General features: G+C 42.2%; 1 protein-coding gene across 3 annotated transcripts in view; it reads left to right on the top strand.

Annotated features, from left to right (window-relative positions):
• The window catches only part of XDH (xanthine dehydrogenase), a 52496-nt gene that overhangs the window by 20713 nt on the left and 10222 nt on the right, over positions 1–21561 (top strand). For all 3 annotated transcript variants that reach the window (XR_014616058.1, XM_084203348.1, XM_084203347.1), the window contains exons 12-29: positions 891–1042; positions 1862–1955; positions 2769–2878; positions 5646–5830; positions 6573–6741; positions 7196–7285; positions 7954–8123; positions 10501–10624; positions 11013–11132; positions 12666–12762; positions 13777–13901; positions 14581–14714; positions 16149–16236; positions 16882–16968; positions 18793–18984; positions 19476–19621; positions 20201–20282; positions 20852–20947. Coding sequence is in view for 2 of the 3 variants with exons in the window: in XM_084203348.1 (XP_084059474.1) it covers positions 891–1042; positions 1862–1955; positions 2769–2878; positions 5646–5830; positions 6573–6741; positions 7196–7285; positions 7954–8123; positions 10501–10624; positions 11013–11132; positions 12666–12762; positions 13777–13901; positions 14581–14714; positions 16149–16236; positions 16882–16968; positions 18793–18984; positions 19476–19621; positions 20201–20282; positions 20852–20947 (2261 nt within the window). In the remaining variant the exon portion in view is untranslated. The remainder of the gene's footprint in view (positions 1–890; positions 1043–1861; positions 1956–2768; positions 2879–5645; positions 5831–6572; positions 6742–7195; positions 7286–7953; positions 8124–10500; positions 10625–11012; positions 11133–12665; positions 12763–13776; positions 13902–14580; positions 14715–16148; positions 16237–16881; positions 16969–18792; positions 18985–19475; positions 19622–20200; positions 20283–20851; positions 20948–21561) is intronic.

Genomic DNA, 21561 nt, shown 5'->3' with positions numbered 1-21561 from the left:
CCCAGATTAAAGATTGTTTTCTGTATGTGTTATACATTTCCCATTTTCCCACAGGAAATCAAGTGAGAGATATGTAAAAAAGTGAGCTGGGGATGTTTAGCCCAGAGAAAAGGAGGTTCAGGGGTGACCTTATCACTTTCTACAACTCCCTGCAAGGAGGGTGTAGCAAGGTGTGGGGGTCAGTCTCTTCTCCCACGTGACAAGTGAGAGGACAAGAGGAAACTGCCTCAAACTCTGCCAGGAGATATTCAGATTGACATCAGGAAGAATTTCTTCACTTGAAAGCATGGTCTAGCATGGGTTGGGCTGCCCATGGAGGTAGTGGAGTCACCACCCCTGGAAGTGTTCAAGAAATGACTGGACATGAGTTTTGCTGCTGTGGTTTAGCTGATGTGGTGGTGTCCAGTAGTCAGAGGCTGGACTCAGTGATCTTTGGACGTCTTTCCCAGCCTTAACAATTCTGTAATTCCATTGCCTTTAGCTTTGTGATGGAAATGAGTCAACCTTACAAATAGAAGTACCTAGGACAATTTACTTCATGTGGCCCAATGTGTAGTAGGATATTTAAAGTGTGGAAACTGGAAAGGAGTTGGAGTTCACTTCTAAAAGGACAAACTAATACCTAAAGGAGGCCAATATTGTTAATAATACACTGATGCAAAAGGGTGGTGTGTTACTGTCATGTGGGAGACAGCACCAGCATGAGCTGTGGTTTAAAGGTGAATTTTGTTCTGAGGATGTGATGTTTACATGCAGTGCATTCTAAATAGCCTGGTGTAGCTGAAGGTCTAATTGAACTCAGTGGCATCTGAGCTTTGCAGACACAGTAACTGTCCTTGTGTCCTCAGAATTTTGGAAAACAACATTTCTTTTCCTTTGTTTTTTTACAGGGGTCACCATAGGCGCTGCCTGTACCTTGAAGTCAGTAGAGGAGGTGATGAGGAAAGCAGTGGCAGACCTTCCTCCATACAAAACAGAGATTTTCCAGGCTGTTCTGGAGCAGCTGCGCTGGTTTGCAGGGCCTCAGATCAGGAATGTGGCTGTAAGTGACTCAGGAGCACCAGGGGCTGGAGTTGAAAGCTCAGTCTGAGGAGCTGCCCTGCCTCAAGCAGTGTTGATGTGCCCTCTGCATCTCACAGGAGAGCGTTTGCAAACCTTGGGAAAGAAACCAGCACACAAAAATCGACCCCAGAAAGTGGTGGGGTCTCAGCTAGTGTCTGCTGCACTGATGTCACACATCAGGCAAGCAAGGGAAACACGGCAGTTCTCCAGGTCTTCCACTGCTGTTATCACCAGGTGGGGGGAACTGCGGTGAGATTTGACTAATTGAACAAAAAAAAAAAATTATTTAGAGTGCTGGATAAGCTTCAAAGAAGCAGGTGTGTATATATTGCCATGACAACTAGGGAAGTCATAGAGTTAATGTATCAGAGCTGGCAAATTTTCCTCTAGTTTTAAAAGGGAAGGTGTGCTCAAACTCCATGTGCTCTAGGAAAAAAATATCAAGCAAGCAGTTAAACCAACCAAACCAGAACTTTTGTTCCATGAGACACTGTGCCATGCATTTGTTTTGCAGCCAAACCCTTGGGGTCCTGATTGTTACTGAAAATACCCTTTTTAGTTTCATGGATCTTCCCTTAATAGCAGGTACAGTGATTGAATTTTGGCATGGTTGTGTATATGAGCTTTGAGCATAAGGTAGTCTTGATGCATTACCAAAACACTGTTCCAAATCTGTTTCAGGCAAATGTCACTATTGTCTGAGACAGCATCTGATTTCATGGGGCTTAGGCCCAATAAATTAAAGGTTGAAAATTGCTTAGATTTTTAATAATTATCTGATGCATTATTTTCACTCTAGGCTATTGGTGGGAACATAATGACAGCAAGCCCAATTTCTGACTTAAATCCTGTGTTAATGGCAAGTGGAAGCAAACTGACTTTGGTATCAAAAGGTAAGTTAGTTAAATTTCCCTGTGGCATTGAGAGGAGTGGGACAGTCAGCAGCCCTCTGCCATGGGTTGATAGGTCAGGCCAGAACTTGAAAGTGGAAATTAACATTATTAGTCTGAGTCTTCTGTGTTTTCACACTTTTTGAGGCTCAAGTCCTAAAGCTAGACCTAAGGTTGGCTTCCTGAAGAATTTTTAACTTCTGTGCCAGATGGAATCTCTGATACTGTGTATATACTCATAGACACATCCTTGTGAAGAGCTGGCTGAAGATGTTTACTAATGAAAAGCAATAGGCATTAAATAGTTTCTGTAACTATCATACTTTAATACTCCTGGTTTATTCAGATAAAGACTGAAACTTGGTTTTTGTTGGTTTTTTTTTTTCCTAAGAAGAAAGCCAAGCGTCTCAGTTTTCATTTGCTGTTATGAAAATCTTTTAAATATAGTATCCTTGAAGTAAGTGGACTGTCCAGTCAGTGGACTGGGTTTGTGTGCAGGCTATGGAAAGGAGAAAGAGGGGGATTTAATTAGTGTTGGAAACTGGCTCACCTGGAGGCAAAGCTTTAATTACATAAAGAAGGAGATCTCTTTTTATCAGTTCATGTACAAAGAAAATTTAATATGAAGGCAGAAGCTGTTATAGATTCCATAAATACCATAATAAATCTGAGAAAGATTTTCCTGATTTGGTGAAAGAGAGTGGAAAAATGAAATCAGATACCATATCAAGAGTGATTTGTGTGGTTTGAAGGCTTTTCCACACATACTATTGCCATTCTTCATTTATTCACCATTGATGCCCCTTTGTTCTACAGAGGGCAAAAGGACTGTCACCATGGATGAGAAGTTTTTCACTGGCTACAGAAAGACCATAGTTAAGCCTGAAGAAATACTTCTCTCTGTTGAAATACCCTACAGCAAAAAGGTAAATTTGTAAGAAAAAACTTCACTGTCTGTGGAGCTAAAATGCTGTTATTTAAGTGTTGTTTTCAAAGTTAGGCACCTTTTTCCTGACCAACTCACAAATGCTTATGTAGTCCCATGTGGACCAGGAAGCAAGTGAATTATTTGGAGAAAATTCAGCAGCACACTATTCTTCACAAGCAAGGGGAGCGGGGCTCTATTATAAAATATAGTGAGCCCAAGTATTTTTGTAGTGCAAGGAAGAAAAATTTCACTTTATTATCTGAAGTTTTTTGAGTGCATTTGGTAATGATAAAAAGTGTCAAAATGATGTTCCCAGAGGTAGAAGTTCTGCTTGAAAAGCAGAACAGAAAAGGTTTTAGCAATTTCCGATGCAGAGTGAAGTTAATGTGCCAAAGATTCCTGCTTAATTTCTGTGAGCTGATGTGGGAAATGAAAGGGGGAAGAGTCAGTATGGATAAAAGGGAAGTTCAGTTTCTGCATTCTTGCAAGATGTAAACCACAAGGACTGGCTATTAGGGCATTTTGGCTATGTGGGCTTTCAATGAGGCTGTAGCAGCATAAACCACAACTGATTCAGTGTCTAAGAAGTAAAACTCTGCTTTTTCCTTTAGGGCTGAGAACATCAGATTGTAATTTTATGCTTGTGAAGGTGTTTTCCATCTTAGGGTTTGTGGCTCCTAGTCATAAGATGCAAGGATTTGCAGTATAGTGATGCATTTTCTTTATAAATGATGAACACTGATTTACTTGAAGTGCCATTGTATTATGGGAGAGAACTAATAAATCCCTTGTCTGTCCTCTCCAATTTTTCTATTTAAGTACTAAAGGAACAAAATTATTTTATTTATGGTGGTTTTTCCATCGATTTCTGGGCAATCCTCCTTTGGTCTTGTGATGAAAGCATCACTTTTTGCAAAAATGGGAAACATTGAGGTTGCCAATGGAAGACACTGTATTCCTCCATCCATATGGCAGTCTCTTGGCAATTTCACAAAACAAACAAAGGTTTACGAGCAGGGGCAGTGGCTTCAGCTCTATGCAGCTTATTGAAAAACTAAAACAACTTTTGAACTCTCAACTTCATGGTTTCTTGGCTGATCTTTGCTCACAAATAAGGAGGCTAAAGTTCTTCAGGGCATGTCTGAAGGTGCTGGCATGAGGCAGGCAAAGTTTTCTGCAACTGTGGTTTCCTCATGAATGAAAGCAGGGCTGTTTAAGCACACAGCTAGATAAACCAAAAAAATCTATCTCTGTTTGAAACTGATGTTATTCCTTGAATTCACGTAACTTGTCACACCAAGGGTAAGACTGGCCAAACAACAGAGAGAATTAACATGCTCTGTTGTTTGCCAAGAGACCCAGGCAGACATGTGATGTGATGGTTCACTTACCTACTCTCCCAAGTGAGGAAAGGTCATGAGTGCCTTTCCTCCCACAGGAATGGGAGGAAAGGCACTCTTGTGAATGAAGAAAATTAAGGTGTCATGTGAGGAGCAAAGGGCATATTGCCCTCTTGTTGCAGTCCTGTTACTGGAAATCTCTTGATTATGCAGTAAAAGAGGAGGCTGCTTTTTCTCCTCTTTGAAAGCTAATTGTTTCAACAAGCAGAGTGGCAGAATGTCCTCACTGGAAGGATGCTATTGATGCTCCTCTGCTATTATCTGCTGGCTGCTGAGTAATTATTTGGATTCAGGAAATGAAGCACACCCTTCAGTTATATCTCCAGTAACAAGTGCTTGATGCACAAAAGGGGCCTCTTGTGAAACTGTTGTCATTGTCAAGAGGAGAGAAATTGTTCTGTTGGATAATGAAAGAATTGCTGTCCATTTCAGATTAGAGGTAATTAATGAAGCAGACTCCTGTGCCATGTGGAGTCACTTGGAGAGAAGAAACTGGTCAGAAAACTCTCCAGAAGGGCAGTGCAAAGACATCAGATCTGATTCCTCTCTTAGTCTGCAGGGTGCCTGAACAGCAATTTGTCTCACCTGCAGTACAGGCAGGTGCTGAGAGGACTGACCATGCTGTGGCTCCAGGGTGTCACCATTGCATGGTGCATCCTGGGGGGTGGTTTAATCTCATATTTACAGCCACTCTTTGTAAGGGAGCTGCTGAGTTTTGGGCACTGCAGTTGCTGGTGCATTTACAAGAATTTCCTCGCTCTCTGGAGACCAGGATAGTAACTGAGGATTCTATTTCCTGTAGCAGATTAAATTTTCTTTTATTAATTATTCTGGTCTCCTGAATAGACTGAACTATTAATACTGAATTATTCTGGTCTACTCTAGAACTGAGAGACATTTGTGATTGCTGATTTCAGCTCTTGCAGATTTCAAAGACTTCTGAAGGGAAGAGGTTTAGGATATGAGTTTTACTGATTAGATTTCCAGCTTAGCAGCCTGGGAGGAAGAAAAGCTTGTTGAGAAACTGTAATTTTGTTTATGCACAAACAATCTGTCTTAGTTCTTCCTCTTGAAATATGGAAAAATGTGACAGGCACGAGCAGATCTCTGTCAAAGCTTGTTTCCCCCACAGTCCTAGGCTTGGTAACAACCACTGAACTGATACATTAGAATTAATCACTGAATTATATGAAAATAAACAGTGCTGCCTGAACAAACATGTCCTGCTTGGCCCTGCACAATGAATCATCCAGATACTGTTCCCTGGAATAGCTCATGCACACAGAGACAGCTAAACAGCTTGTCCACATTTACACTCCAAAGCGTGCCAAGGTAGAGGATAAAGGAATATTTTCTTGTTTTCAGGGTGAATACTTCTCAGCTTTCAAGCAGGCTTCCCGTCGTGAGGATGACATTGCGATTGTGACCTGTGGGTTGAGAGTCCTGTTCCGAGAAGGCACAAGCCAAGTGGAGGAGATAAAACTGAGCTATGGAGGAATGGCTCCTACCACTGTCCTGGCACTAAAAACTTGCAAGGAACTCACTGGCAGGTAGGAATTTTTCCTGTAATAAAGATTGTCTAATGGAACAGTGGGGATTTTTACAGGAGCAGTTTAAATATCTAAAACATCCTCAATGCTCTCTAAAAGTACATCAAAAGAGAGAGGGGAAGAAGCATCGTTATGCTTCTGCAGCAGTGTGTTCTGTGTAATGCCTTGCTTCCTCCAGAATGCCTTACCCTCAAAGATCCATGCCATTCTCTCATTCAGAGAGACATCTTCTTTCCAAATTCTCTCATCAGTTGAAGTGGACAGCAGCTAGATGTGTTCATGACCTACAAAACTGGGTTCATTTCAAATTGGAGGCAAAAATCAGGGTTTTTATTGGGCAATAGCTTTGCCATATCTTTAGGGAAGGTAACATGAGCCCAAGATGACAGCAAAGCACACACACGTGCTATGAACAGATAGAACTGATGGCTGTTGCTTGACAGCTCATGGGAACAGCATGAAGCTGTGTCAGGGCATGTTTAGTTTGGGTGGTTGGGCACTGGAGCAGGCTCCCCAGGGCAGTGGTCACAGCACCAAGCCTGACCAGAGTTCAAAAAGCATTTGGACAATGCTCTCAGGTACTGGGTGTGACCCTTGGGCTGCTCTGTGCAAGGCCAGGAGCTGGACTCGGTGATCCTGATGGGCCCCTTCCCCTTCAGCATATTCTGTGTCAGAAGAGTTAGTCTGCCCAGGAGAATTTAGGTCTGGACAAGGTCTCTGTGTCCCCTCTGTTCCCTTGCAGGGACTGGAATGAGAAGCTGCTGCAGGATGCCTGCCGCCTGCTGTCGGGTGAGATGGATCTGTCTCCTTCAGCTCCTGGGGGCATGGTGGATTTCCGACGCACGCTCACCCTCAGCTTCTTCTTCAAGTTCTACCTGACAGTCCTTCAGAAACTGAGCAAGAGTGGCACTGTGAGTGCTCCTTGGGAAGGCACATTTGGGGAAGGAGAACCTCTTTGTACTGCCTTGGTGGGGAAGGCACGGAGAGAGTTTAGATTTGAGCAGAGTCCCACCTAATAACAAAATCCATGCTGCAATAGCTGCCAGAGCTGCCCTGCTGCTTGCATAACAGTGACTTGTGTATCTTCCCCCTTGCTTTCTCATGGCACCCTCCCCTTGTGGTGGAAGGGTGTAGCTCTGTGGTTCTCAGGATGATTCCTGGACTTCTCCCATTTGCTGCATTACAAGTGGTCTTGTGGCTCCGTGGTTGTTCTTGGCACAGAGCCTGAGCCTCGTTCTCCTTTAACTCAGCACATCATGGATTACCTTAAGTGGGAGAGGGAGAATGGAAAGTATCCTGAGCTACTAGGGAATGTGAGAAAGGACTTGGAAGGGAAGGTGATTTTCTTTAATATGTCTCTGGCAGAAAACTGTGTGTGAGCCTGTCCCTTCAAACTACATCAGTGCTACAGAGCTGTTTCACAAAGATCCCATTGCAAATGCCCAGCTCTTCCAAGTAAGTAGCAGTGTCAGCATAACATAAATGCAGACTTTTCTGTATCTCAAACTGTGCTTCTTATCTTCTTGTCTCCCCAAGTATGGCCATCACATAAACTTTAATAATGCCATGCATTAAGCTTGTACTTGGGTCTCAATCCTTTCCTCACTTTAGGATACTGTTCTTTCCTGTTATTGCCCAAGAGAGCCCAAAATTTCTCTGTTGCTGAGGGCTTTATAAAAATTGCTTTTCCTCCTGTACCCAGCTCTGTATCCAAACTGAAACTCCCCTTCTGCTTTCCCTAGTTATAGCCATCCTTTCTTGGCATCTCTCAGGCTTCACACTCATCTATCTTCTTTCTTATTTCTCTGTTAGTGACCCACTCTCTTCAGCTTTGAGAGTAGCATCCAGTTTGACAACTTGAACCTTCTTATGCAAGATGTGAAATCAAACCCTTCCCTTCCATAGCAATTTCAAAACCCAAACTACTTTCACTTCATTCCCTACAGCTCCCCTCTGTGTAGCCACATCTTGTGCCACCTTGTTTACCTTCCTTTCACACAGGACTGAGCCCCCATCCCATTCCCCATGCACTAGAATGTCCCACAGTGCTCTTTGCTCTCCCATCAATGCTCCCATCCCCTTCCACCCAAGCCAGTAGTAGTCAGCCATGTGTCCTACTCCAGGAAGTGCCCAAGGGGCAGGCTGTGGAGGATATGGTGGGCAGGCCTCTGGTGCACGTTTCAGCAGCCAAACAAGCCAGTGGAGAGGCTGTGTACTGCGATGACATCCCTCACCACGAGAACGAGCTGTACCTCACGCTGGTGACCAGCACCAAGGCCCACGCTAAGATCCTGTAAGTGCTGCTTCTCTGTTCCAAGTGTTGGAAGCATCCAGTGCCTGGGGGCTTGGAAGACATCAATCTGTCAGGGTGTGGGTGAGGGAAAGGTTTTGCTTAGGTGGGAACTCCAGTTCTTTGCACATTGTTACGTGGAGGCGAGTTCTGTGTATGTGTGACAGCTGCCTTGCAAGCTATCAGTGGGAAAGTGAGGGAACCAACACCAAACTTCTGGCTTTGCTGAAGCACAAAAGCCCTCAGCCTAGGCCAAACTTTCTGCATTTCCCATCTCTTATACTCAGGCATGCAGGATTAAAAAGGAGCAGGATAGGAGAGCACCACAGAGGTTGGGATGTCATTTTAATCACTAACTGGAGCATGCAGCTTGATGATTCTCCTTCTATCTGCCTGAAAAATTAGGGTGTAAGATGCAATTCTACCAGATTCTGCTGGGCACTGGGTTTTGCCTTGCATGGTGCTTGCCTGCACTTGCTCTGATCAAGCCCTCTGCACAAAAGTCATTTGTGAATTGGCTTCAGCTGTGAGGTGTAGCCCTGTTTGTGCTTGGCTATAGCAAGGTGGATAGGTCAGTATTTGGAAGTTCAGCTGTCTCAGAAAACATCTTGTCCATCCAGGGCATGACTGGTACCTAATTTATAACAATAGTGAATAACCAACTCCTAAAGGCCAATCCTGGCAGGTAATGCCATGAACATTGTCATATGAATTTTAATGCTGTCGTATTGCAGGACTGGCTGCCCCCACAAACCCTAATTTTGTTTATGTGGTGGTTCTGCAGGCTCTCATCTGCCCTCAGCTGCTTTGATGTGGGGCACTCTGTGTTCCACTGGCTCATGTCATCCTCAACAGCCTTGCCATGTGCTGCTCATTCCTTAGGCAATACTTCCTGCCTAGTTAGGCTTCCTGAGCAGAGCTTTCCCATTGTGGTACAGGCAGCGTGGTGGTCAGGGATGCACACGTGTAGGAATTGACTCCCAGGTTATGAAAGGAACTGCTCTGTTCATCACAGCTAATTTTTAGGTGTTGCAATGTGCAATGCAGCCACTGAAGTGGTGTTACTACCACCAGGGCAGATGGGGAGATAGAGAAGGCATCCCATCCATGCTTGTGACCACAACATGCAGTGTTTTCTAGAAGCTGCTGTACACATTCCCTTGCATTTATGTTGTGTACACATATTTCAGGCTGGGAGCCTGTTCTGCAGAGGAAGCAGAAGAATATTTTATCAGGGGACAAAAGTATGAACCTATGATTTTGGCAGTCAAAATACTGACTCTGAAAACTTCTACTTCATCCTAGTCAGATTTTGAGCACCAAGTGTAAATCAGACACCAGCTGCCTCTACATTTGTAAGTAAGGGAAAATGTTAGTGGGTTGTTTCTGAGCTACTGCTGCAGAAACACGGGAAAGAGAACTTTCCAAAGAAAAATAGCATTTTGAGTTCCTGCTGTCTAGGGAAAGTTCATTCATACATTTAATCTCTTTTAAAAAAAGTTTGTGGCTCACTGGGATGTATTAACAGCTGCTTTCAGGCACAGTTTATATCAAAATTTTAGGAATCTAAACAAGTTGCTGAAAAAATTGCAGCAATTTGCAGAAGGCAATAAATCAGTCAGCAAAATCAAAGCCACAGCATTTCTATTCACAACTGTTTCTCTGTAAAGCCAATGTACAGAATATTGCAAAAGGATCCTAAAAGTCTTTTGCAATATATTTTATGAAGTTCTCCATATAAAAATTAAATTATATTGCCCCTTTTTAGTTATTTTGTCACTGAGTTTTAAATCTATATATGATTGAAGCAGACAAGCATTTTGATTAGATACTTCTTTTGCTGATTACCAAAGAAAGCCTTTCATGAAGGTTTTCGTCTTTTTGAGCATCACTTCTTTTGCATCCTCTTAAAAACCCTGAAGTTTCCTTATGATTGATCCTCAGCAATTTCTCCCTGACTCACCCATGGCAGATGATGCATGTCTGCACTAAAATTTCATATTTATCCATATTCTTGCCTTCATGGCAAGAATCATGGCAGCTAAGAGAACAGTGGAGGCACAGCATCACTAACAGCAACTTGTTATCAAAGGATCTTTAGTAGATGTGGCAGCTGGATCAAGTTCAGATGTGTCTTGGGGAAAAGATGTATGACATAGTCCAAAGAAGCAGCATGGTGATCAGTCTCACAATAAGGATTAACATTTTCATATAGCCCTGAGTTATTTTAGTCTCATATGTTGTGCTGTCACAGTCTCACATGCTGTTCACGTGGCATAGCCAAACTCAAGGAAATCAGGCCTGAATTTGTATTGGAATCTCATAATCACTTACACAAAGGAAAAATGAGAAATAACACTATCTCTCCTTCTTTCCTTAGTTCTGTAGATGCATCTGAAGCTCAGAGTGTTCCTGGGTTTGTGTGCTTCGTCTCTGCCAAGGATGTTCCTGGCAGTAATGTCACTGGCATCGCTAATGATGAGACTGTCTTTGCTAAGGATGTGGTATGTAGCTAAAAGTGGCCTTTTTCAATCATGCTGCTCAGGATATAACATTTCTCATCCTGCCCAGTCAAGTCCTCTACCTTATACAGAGATAATTCTAACTGCACTGGGGTCAATAGAAATCTTAATGTCAAATTCAATGAGGCCCAAGTCCCTTTGCCCTGTTCCCCTCTCCTCTGTTATCTCCACAATTCTTTTCTAAGCTGCAGCCTCCTGGGACAGGCTCACTCACTCCAAATTTGCTTGTGATTATTTTCCCTGGGCTGATTTTTAATAGACTGGTCTGCAACAAACTGCATGAAAGAAATAGATAAAGACAATTATCATGAGTCTCTCATCACTGCAAACACACACCCCAAATGATGGTGGATCCCAATTTTGCCTGTAGGTCACCTGTGTGGGTCATATCATTGGTGCAGTCCTTGCAGACACACAGGAACATTCCAGGAGAGCAGCTAAAGCTGTGAAGATTAAGTATGAAGAACTTCAACCTATTGTCACAATTCAGGTAAGATGGTTCGTTTCTGCATCTGCAGTTGGCTTGGGACCCCCTGCTGTCCAGTTTTTTCTCACACATGTGGCCACTGAACCCCACATTTTGTTTGTGGGTGCAACAGGACACTGATAGAAGGAATAATTTGTGTATTTAAATATAAAGAAGGCACATCTTTGGTGCCCTGCTGATTTAGAGTACTTTAACTTTTTCCGTGCTATTTAAAGCTGAAACAAATAAATCAAGCTCAGGGAGATAATATTGTGCTCAACAGAAAATTTTTTAAATAAACAAGGTTACTGAGAGTTACATTCTTACCCACAGAAGCTTGCTTTAATCTTCTCTGGTCTGACCCTGCTGGCTTCATTGATATCCATTCCCTCTTCATTCCCTCATTTATAAGAAGGTGTGAAAATGTCTTTTCTAGCTCTGTCACTGCACTGCTTCTCTGAGATTTCTGCAGACCACTTGTCTAGTTTCTAAGCTGATGAAATTAATTTTTGGGAGTTCACTCCCTGCTGTGAACTGTATGGCCACAGTCTTTAAGTGGCTTTTCTCAAAGCTGAAGAAATTAATATCAACAATGCATGATCATTTCATGCATTTTTAACTAGAAAATTTGTTGACAAGATCTCCTTATGAGACAGTAAAAGCAAATGATAATACCTACACAGCATTTATTTCTAGAAATGAGAAAGAAAAATATATGAAGCCATTTTTAGTGGAGAAATTAGAAACATAGGATTCTAATGAAATGTTTTCAATAGTCAATATTTCATACCATGTATTTTGTAATTAATTTTGCATGAAATTGTATTAATGTAAGTAGAAAGAATCTGTGCATTGTCTCATGCAGACATTTTCACTGTCATCTGAGGACAGAGATTTGGGGTTGTTTGGGTGATTTGTGGATTAACAAACAATGTGTGAGACCTTTGCCTTTTCTGAGGTTTCTAGTTGTTCATTCACTCAGGGTACATGAGAGTGGAGCCAAATACGTGCTGGTGGGGTTTTTTTGTTTTAGTTGCTTAATATTTGGTGGGAGTTGTTTTCATTATGGAAAGCTTCAGTTTTGGCAAAAGGGAAATGCCTTTGTTAAACTTCCCTTATATACTTCCCTGTATATTAGCTCAGAAGTGAGCTACTTCTGCACTTCTTATCTGAGAGGTTTCATTTTCTCTTTCTCTTTTTATTTTTTAATTTTTTAAAGTTTTTTTCCCCTTTCTCCCACCCTATGGCCTACAGACAAGAGTTAATATAAGTTGTAAGTTATTAAGTTATAGCTCTGGTGCTTACAGGCCTTGAGGTTCTGGATCCACAGTGTAAAACAAGTCACAAGGAGTACCTTTATGGTGGTGTTTGTTGTGAAATTGCTTTGTTGCTAAAAGTTATTTTCTATTGCTTTTAGTCAAGCCTCTTGGCTACTACTATAGAAAGTGTCTGATAAGTTCTTGTGCTTTTTATCTTGGATATTTCTTCTTCAGTTAGAGGAAGGTTTGATTTCATTCCACTTGGACAAAAATGTCATTGTGTCTTTCTGTTTCCTAGGAAGCGATTGAGAAAAAATCTTTCTTTAAGGATATAAAGAGGATTAACAAAGGAGATGTGAAGAAAGGATTTGAAGAATCTGATCACATTTTGGAGGGTGAGAATAAGCATTAATAATTCTTTTAAAATAGTATAGTTTGTGACAAAAGAAGTCAAGCTGTCAGCCTTCTTTTTTTTTTTCATATGATACTGAGAGTAAGGCTTGCAGGACTAAATTAATTTCATATAAAGTTTCAGACTGATATACAAATTTTATTGTTTAAACAGACCTGGATGCTGCCTGCTGTGCCCCCAGAAAACACTCCTTTTTCAATGAAAGCACACATTTTTCTTGAGCAAATATTCTACAAACTGATTTTTTTTTTTCCTTTTCTGAAATTTTTCCCTGTCCAGACATAGTCTGGTCTAAATCTTATAGACAGCCAATTTCCATTAATCTGGTGTATGGCTGTATCTTAGGCAAATGGGCCACAATGAACAGATCAGGGCCATGACTGAGAAAGGAGGTTGTTTCTGACATTTAATTGTGTGTAGCATGACTGGAAATTGTACCCTCAGCACTGCCAGGTAAGATGCCCTGGCAAAGAGCCACATGCAGTGATAGAGAGTTGATTTTCAGTTAGATCATTTTGAGGCACTTTGAGTTTCTCTTTTGGTTCTCCTGTTTCAAAGCCTGTAACCTTGTATTTTATCTACTCAGCTAGACTATACTTGATTTATTTTTATTCTTATCTCAGTGGTGTTATTGAGGCAGTCTTGAAAGGCACCAAATACTGCGGCTTCAGAGATGCTGCATCAATGGTCTGGTGTGCAGAATTTTATTTTTGAAATGCCAGCCACTTGTGGCATAAAATTAAGATTTATAGGAAGTGGAAAGGAAGCATGTATGGAATTTTTATTGTGTTTTGTTGTCTGTTTTATTTTTTGTTGTTTCTTAAATACTGAACCAGAAGTGTAATTTTTAGAGCTAGTGATATCCAGTGCTTGGCAAAGCAAAGGGTTTTCACTTAACACATGTACAGAAGGCAGTAGATTGAAGACAATATGTGATAGATAACACCTTATAACACCAGGGATCCCCTTCTGTGGGGCATTTATTTCAATTTTCTAGGAGAGATGTACCTTGGTGGTCAGGAGCATTTCTACCTGGAAACTCACTGTACTTTGGCTGTGCCAAAGGGAGAAGATGGTGAGATGGAACTCTTTGTGTCAACCCAAAACCCAATGAAGACACAGGTACTTCTCATTAACCTGGGGCCTAAAAGGCATTTATTTCTCAGTTTCAGACCAGATGAATGGTTGTTTTATAGTTGCTCTTATTTTATTCTTTAATTAAACACCATATAGTCTTAGAGTTGGGAATGGGATCTAAAGCCCTTATCCATCCTGAACCTCCTTCCAGGTGACAGGGATATTTCTGTTAGCAACACATCTTTGTTAAGACAGATTCCATGCTTAGCCCTTTCTGGGGAGGGTCCCAGCTGCTCAGGAGACACAATGCTTGAATGACACATCAGAAAGAGAGGTGGTGAAGCCACTGGCTGTGCACCAGCTCTCCCATTCCATGAGATTGGCTGCTGGCACCTTGGGGTGTCCTTGGCCTGTTTACTGGCTCACCAAGAGTGTCCAAAGGTCTCTCAATGCAGTGAGGGTGGTATGGATGTCAAAGCCTGTTCTAAATGAGACCTGTGTCTGGGTTACCTTATCTTGTGTCATTCTTTTCCTGAATCTGACCCTGTGTGCTGCAGCACTGGGCCTTTTCCCCTCAGAGATCAAATGCTGGGCTCGTTGGCTCCAATTCCACCAAATCCAATGTTTGCACTGTTGAAATGGTTTCAGGAAGGCAATGTGCTGGCATTTAGTTCTTAACACCAGCTGAGCTCCCTACATGTCCTGCTGTTTTGTTTTTCTTTAGGAATTTGCTGCTAATGCACTGGGAGTGCCTTCAAATCGGGTTGTGGTTCGAGTGAAAAGAATGGGAGGAGGATTTGGAGGAAAAGAGACTAGGAGTACTATTTTGACATCTGTAGTGGCTGTTGCAGCCTTCAAGTAAGTTTGGGTGTGGAGGAAGAGGGATTTTTTTTCCTTCAGACTGTCCCAGGCTGCCTTTTTCTGGAGCACCATTTCTGCTGGAGCACTTTCAATACTCTGCATGTCTTCTTACTGTACAACTTAGAGCAAGCTTGGGATTTCCCAAAGGAGGTAGGAGGGATTGAACCTGCCCAGAGGGGCTAAGTTTATGTAGGAATGTCAGCTTTTAATAGGAAAGGGGGAAAAACCTCCTTATTCTTTATTCCTTTGGTGCTCTCTGAAAACTCTTGGATGTCAGATTATTTGCCTTTCCCCCTCACTTCACCCCAAACCATTTCAAAATCCAGCACCAGCCATGGTTTTTGGGTTTTTTTTTTTTTTGTTTAATAGAGGTATGATAATCTCTTCTTTGTTCAAACTCTACTCTACCAGTCTTGCATCATTTTATGTCTGCTCTTCTGCAAACTCCCTCTTGGGATTTTTCCCTCGGAATGGTGGCAGGCCTCAGAACCCACACTTTTCAAACCCCTGAAAGCTCAGGGAATTAACCTAGGTTGCAACCATTATGTAAAGAGTAGATTGGAAATGTGCTCCTGGTTTCTGGAGTTTTGCTGAGGGCTCATGTTTAACTGTGCAGGGTTTGGGTGGACATGGCCTCTGAGGTGACGTTTCTGCCCTGCCTGTACTCTGCCCTTCCCAGTGCTGCCCTTGCTGGCAGAGCTGGAGGGATCTTGCAACACAGCAGCAGTTTGATACAATACCTTTGCACAAGGACAGGCAAAATGAAACCCTGTTTGTAAATTGACTTTATTTTTTTCTGTTCTGAGCAAACAATCTGCTGTCTCTAATTAATCAGTCATACATTTGCATCCTTTTCTTCTCTTTATCTCTGCCAGCCAAACCACTGTTTGACATCCTGGAGGCTACAAAACAACATATATGACATTTGCTAGATACTGGTACAGCCTGAAGACAGGCACTTGGAAGGCAAAATTGTTAGAAAATTAAGAACCACTCCTACACCCCCCCCTTGTTTTCTTCCTTGGTACTAAATGAGCAAATAAAAAACAAGGTCAAATTTAAGGCTAGTTAGTACTTTGCATTATTATATAATTCCTGCGGCATTGTCTTTTTCAAAGCCAAAAGTGTGCCTTGAGAAATAGTCTGGAAAACAGTGATTGCTCAGTTATTAGCATCTATCTCTAAAAGAAATTATCCTATTTTTAATACAAGAGTCTTTGCAAGCGTTTTCACAAACAGGTCCCAACTCTGGAGATGTTTTTGGTTTTTTTTACTCAGTCTTGCCCTCTTCTTAAGAGTAAGATACATGAACCAAGCAGTTTACCCTTAACTGTCCACTGCCACCCTGGAAAGACAAAGAGAAGAGCCTTGTTCTGCAGGAACGGCATTGTGCATTTCAGGCTTTGCCTAAAAACCTGTGTTCTTCCCCAGAACTGGCCGTGCAGTGCGCTGCATGCTGGATCGAGATGAGGACATGCTGATCAGTGGTGGGAGGCACCCCTTCCTGGGCAGGTACAAGGTAAGCACACACATGAGCAGAGCCCATGTAGTCCCAGTGCTGTCCCCTGAGACATCAGAGAGCAGTGAGATATTGTGAAAAAATGCTGCTGTCGTCTTTCACTGCTGATCTCCCCCACTGCAAATGGGCCAGGTCAGATGGGCTGTAGCATTTTTCCTGTTAAAGTGCTGCAGAAGTTATTTTGGCTTGGATGGTTCCCTTCTTGTGACCTCAGCATAAATAACTTTGCCTTCCTTGCAACCATGACTTTGACCCTGCTGACAATCACATTGCTTTTAGAGGTCTGCCCATTCCTGTAAAGCATCCTTTACACAGCAATGTATTTGGTTAACTTCCTTTCTGTTTCAATCTCCCCTCCAACTGCTGCTGCTTTTGAAAGCAAAAGCCTGTTGAATAAATTGTGGCTGTGGTAAGCAGCCAGCACTTAATTTAGAAGAGTTCTCTGGAGCAAGATTGACATATGCATGAACCCTTTACTGAACCCTTACTGGGGGACTCCCTCAGCTGCTGGCTGTGCCTGCCCTGTGCTGCACTGGGGACAGTCAGCCCTCTCTGCCTGTGTGAGATCCATTCAGGTTTTGGAGGCAAGCACAAACCAGAACATTTTGTCAAAAACTGATTACTGAGGAGACACTCTCTTGACAGGTTGGCTTCATGAAGAATGGGAAAGTCAAGAGTCTGGAGGTGTCATACTACAGCAATGGGGGAAACTCTGTAGACCTCTCTCATGGTGTAAGTAAAATTTTCTGATGGCTAATTAAGCAGAAGGTGTGTTTCTGTGCAACCTTCTGCTCTGCCTTCAGAGAGCTGTTGCCTACAGCATTGCTTGCACATGCAGCTCTTTGACATGACTGAAGCCAGATTTTGAAGGGCTTTTGGAGCTTTTACAAATGCTCTGTGAGCCAACTGACCTGTCTTGGCATGTGCCACAATTCTTACAGATGCTGTAATAACTCAAATTGAGCAAAGGGGTCAAGAATGTTTGCTTTGCATTACAGAGGGCTGTGATGGAAAAGTTGTTGCACAATGCAAGATGGCTGATAGATCTCCAGCTCTGGGGAAAGATAGTTCCTTGGAGAAAGAAGCATCCCAGTCAATATGTTGATCAGGGCAAGCTTGTAAAGGACTGGCTAAAGCAGCAACACTGTCTTCACAAGCAGTAAGGACAAAAAATGGGCCCAAGTTCTGAGTTTGTCTCCAAGAAGTTTTTCACTGATGAGTAAAAAACTCTCCTTTTCTGTCATGTGAATGACAGCCTAGCGTCACTCAGGTTTATTCTAGCTCACTTCCTCCAGTCCACCAAGTCTTTGATAATTTTCTGCAAAAATTAATCCTTTTCAATAGGAAAGAACTGCAGGAGCTCTCTACCAGAGCCACATTTGATGCTGGCAATGTGGCTGGTGCTGGGCAGAGCAGAATGACAGGCAACTGTCTTTGCATAAGCTGAGGGCCTGGTTGAGAGCACATCTATGTAATTGCCTTTTTGACTGCCTATGAATCAGGAGACTGGAAAGTGCTCATGTAGAGATAAGGTTTGGTTGCGTGTAATGTCCTCTCTGTGCTGCTGCTGGAAGGGAAGTCTGGAAACACAAGCCAGAAAGAAGTTCTGGCCCTTTCCCAATGTGGATAATAAGTGGCCAAAGATCTCAAATCTTGCAGTTCAGTAGTTACTGAAAATGTTTATTTCATATGTTTGCCCTTCCTGCCATAGTCCAGTGCTGAGTCACTTTTCCAGTAACAGATTACTCAGTATAGTGAAAAGAAAACTGTTTCTTCCTGACAGATAATGGCATTTACTAACAGTTCGAGTCAGCATGAGCCCAGGGCCATAAAAGGACTTTGCAGCTCAATCTGTCCCAGAGCCATAAGAATTAACAGAGAAGTGTGCTTATTGTCCTGTTGTTCAGGAGTGTGGCATTCACATTCTCTGAACAGAGAGAGACATAATTTTCTCTCTCAGGGTTTTTTCCTGGAGAAGCACAGAGAGAAGAAGAGAAAACTATTCTTACCTCTACTTGCTGCTCCTGTTGTTTTTGCACATGTGGAATGTGTTAGGAAGATTGTTTACCTGAAGTGATTGGTCAATTGGATTCTGCTGAGGATTGTTTTGTTTCCTTGGCCAGTTGGCTCAAAGCTGTGTCCTGGCTGTCTCAGACAGTCATGGGTTTTTCTTTAGTATCCTTTTAGTATCTTTTATATAGTATAGTATCTCTTTAGTCTAGTTATAGTATTAATGTAATGTAGTATAGTTTTAATAAAGCAATTGTTCAGCCTTCTGAATGAATGGAGTCAGATGCCAATCATTCCCAGACGTTGGGGTTGCCCTGAGTTCCATACAGGAGGACACCACTTGACATTCCATTGCACCTGGGAGGTAGTTCTGGCTGCACTTCAGTGCTCATCCAGCTGTGTTGACTGCAGCACTGCAGGGGGCTAGAGAAAGTGCTGATTGTTGTAAATTACCTTCAGAGCTTCCAGTCTGGTTTTGGCACTGGTGAGAAATCTGACATCCAATTGATGTAAAACGTGTCCACCTCCATTCCTTTTCTTCACCAGGTAATGGACAGAGCCCTGTTACACTTGGATAACTCCTACAACATCCCCAATGTCAGCAGCGTGGGCATCGTTTGCAAGACCAACTTGCCTTCCAACACAGCCTTCCGAGGCTTTGGAGGGCCCCAGGGAATGATGATTGCTGAGTGCTGGATGAGTGACGTGGCTCGGAAGTGTGGCCTGCCACCTGAGGAGGTACAGACCCACTGACACCTTCCAGGGGGGGTGCTGCCTTTGAACCAGCTCTGAGAACTGTATCAGCCACACCAGGCTTTTAAGCATAACAACTTTTACTTCATTTTTGCTGAGCTCCCAGCAGGATCTCAAGCTTGTGTGACAGATACATTCTAGCATGTATTATCTTCTTTTTAATTAAATTCCTCGGTAGCCTCAATTTTGTAACATCTGCTTTAAGCAGAGATATTAAAGAGAAGAAAGTCCAAAGGCACCAGGTACCTTAATCTTACGGACAATGTGCTTTAAGTCCCAATCTCTGAAAATTTTCAGCCTTAATGTCTTAGTTCATGCTTTCCCATAAACAGGTGTATGTTTGCTAATTGTTTTGCTCCTTGGCTCTTTGTAGAAAGAACAAAGGAGTAAAATCAGGAACCAACACACTTTAGATCTCATGCCTCCTGGTCTGAAGCACTAAACTTGGCCTATCCTTTCTGTGTCTTTTTGGGAAGGTGAGGAAGCTCAATCTGTACCATGAAGGAGACACAACTCATTTTAACCAAAAGCTGGAGGGATTTACTCTACGAAGATGCTGGGATGAATGTTTGTCCAGCTCTGACTATCATGCCAGGAAGAAACTGATTGAAGAATTTAACAAGTAGGTGACCTGGAGCTGTCTTGTCACTGGGTGCACCTGTTGCCTACTAACTTCTCTTAGCAACTCGATTGATGTGAAGTCACACCTTATACTTACAGACTGTCTTCTAAATACTCCTCCTTTGGAAATCCCTTTATGCTCACTGTCAGAGGGAAAGTCTATCAGTGAGCTGGTAGCATAAATAGGGCCAGAATCAGACCCAGCATGATGTGATTTTGTAAGTGAACTGTAGCAAAGAAGAGGGGGTCTGTTAAGTCCAGCTAGGATTTTCACATGACTAGCAAGGATGTCTGGCTATGCTTTCTTCTGCCTCATAGGCTTTTTTAGTTGGCTTGTATATACAACTAAACAGTTAATAGTATGGACAACTGTTTCTATAATGCCTGCAGAAAGCATCTTCAGTTGCAATTTCCTCTTGTTGGAACACACAAAGAAAGCCTTTAATACAAATTAGTGATGAACTCAGTCTTTATCACAGTCAGGTGTTTAATTCCCATTTGATGAGCAGTCAGAGGGAAGCACAGTATTGATTTATGATAAAAGGCTCATAGGTATATGAATAATGTTCCTTCCTTGCAGGCAGAACCGCTGGAAAAAGAGAGGGATGAGCATCATTCCTACCAAATTTGGCATCAGTTTCACTGTCCCATTTCTGAACCAGGTCTGTAAATGTCATTTCCCCTTTCACTAGAGAACAAGATTTATGCTGCCTCCCCCAGGCCTTTCTCCATTTGTACCAAGCTGGAGCTTCTTGAAAAAGTAGTAAATCAGTTAAGAAAGAGCAGGCATTTTTCAAGCCAAAATGACCACCACAACAGTTTCCAATTTATACTGTCCAAAAGACACCACAATATAGCTGCATTTCCATGGTGTTGTGTTAGGTTGATTTTTCTGTCTTTTTCAATAGTAGAAACACTGCTCCTGTGTTTGAGCTGATTTGATGGACTGTCAGTGGTGTTGGAAAGTTGAGGTGAAGGGTGCGTCTGTGTTTCACAGAGGCAGGATTGGATTACTTTACCTGCTTTCTGAGCTGAAAACACTGACTGGGGTTTGTTATGTCACTGGAACATATAGTGAGTTGGTGAGACTAAACCAAACTCACCTCAAGTGTAAACAAGTGGCTTTAGTGGCACCAAAGAACAACCTTAGTCCAGTTCTGAATGAATTCTCTCTGTAACCTGCTAAGTACTCCACTACTTAATTTATGATGATTAATGTTCCCTGTTGTAGGCTGGAGCTCTGCTCCATGTATATACAGATGGCTCTGTGTTACTTACACATGGTGGGACTGAGATGGGTCAAGGACTTCACACCAAAATGATTCAGGTAATAATGAGTTTGGGCTTAACTGAATAAGATGTCTTTTCAGGACAATTACACTCTCCCTATAGTATTGCCTCAGGCACCTTGACACTTCCTCTGTGTGCATGCAGAGAGTAACAAATCAAGACTGATTCCTCTTCATTGTTTGAGCAGCAGTTCTAGGTTTCCAGAGTATTATCACAACTGAGTATTAGAATTACATTCTTCATCATCTTAAATCTTATTATGTAAATAATACAGGTCATGCTTACAGTTTCACTACTCTGGCAATTTCAGTTCACCTCATAAAGTTACAGTTTCTATCCATTTCATGTAAAAATTAGTTGTATTGAAAACATATATATCTGCATATGCTAGTGCTTTTGTAGCTAAAAAGACTTAAGGGAGCAAAATTCCTTTGGCAGGAAAATGACAGGAAAATCTCATAGGGGTTTTGATCTTGTGATTTTTTTTAATTGTTGAGAGAAGAATTTAGTCTCATAATAGTGAAGTGAATGTCTGTCATTGTGGCAAAAGCATGTGTGCTCTCACACATTCAGTCTGTGAAATTCAAATATAACAATGTCCTGGCAAGTTCTCCATCACTGGAACAACTCAGTCTGCAGGAAAAATGGAGT

This window comes from Fringilla coelebs (assembly GCF_963513975.1).
Source record: "Fringilla coelebs genome assembly, chromosome: 3".
NCBI classification, from domain to species: domain Eukaryota; kingdom Metazoa; phylum Chordata; class Aves; order Passeriformes; family Fringillidae; genus Fringilla; species Fringilla coelebs.
The sequence above is the reverse complement of the archived record's forward strand: the minus strand, read 5'-3'. Positions and strand labels throughout refer to the sequence as shown.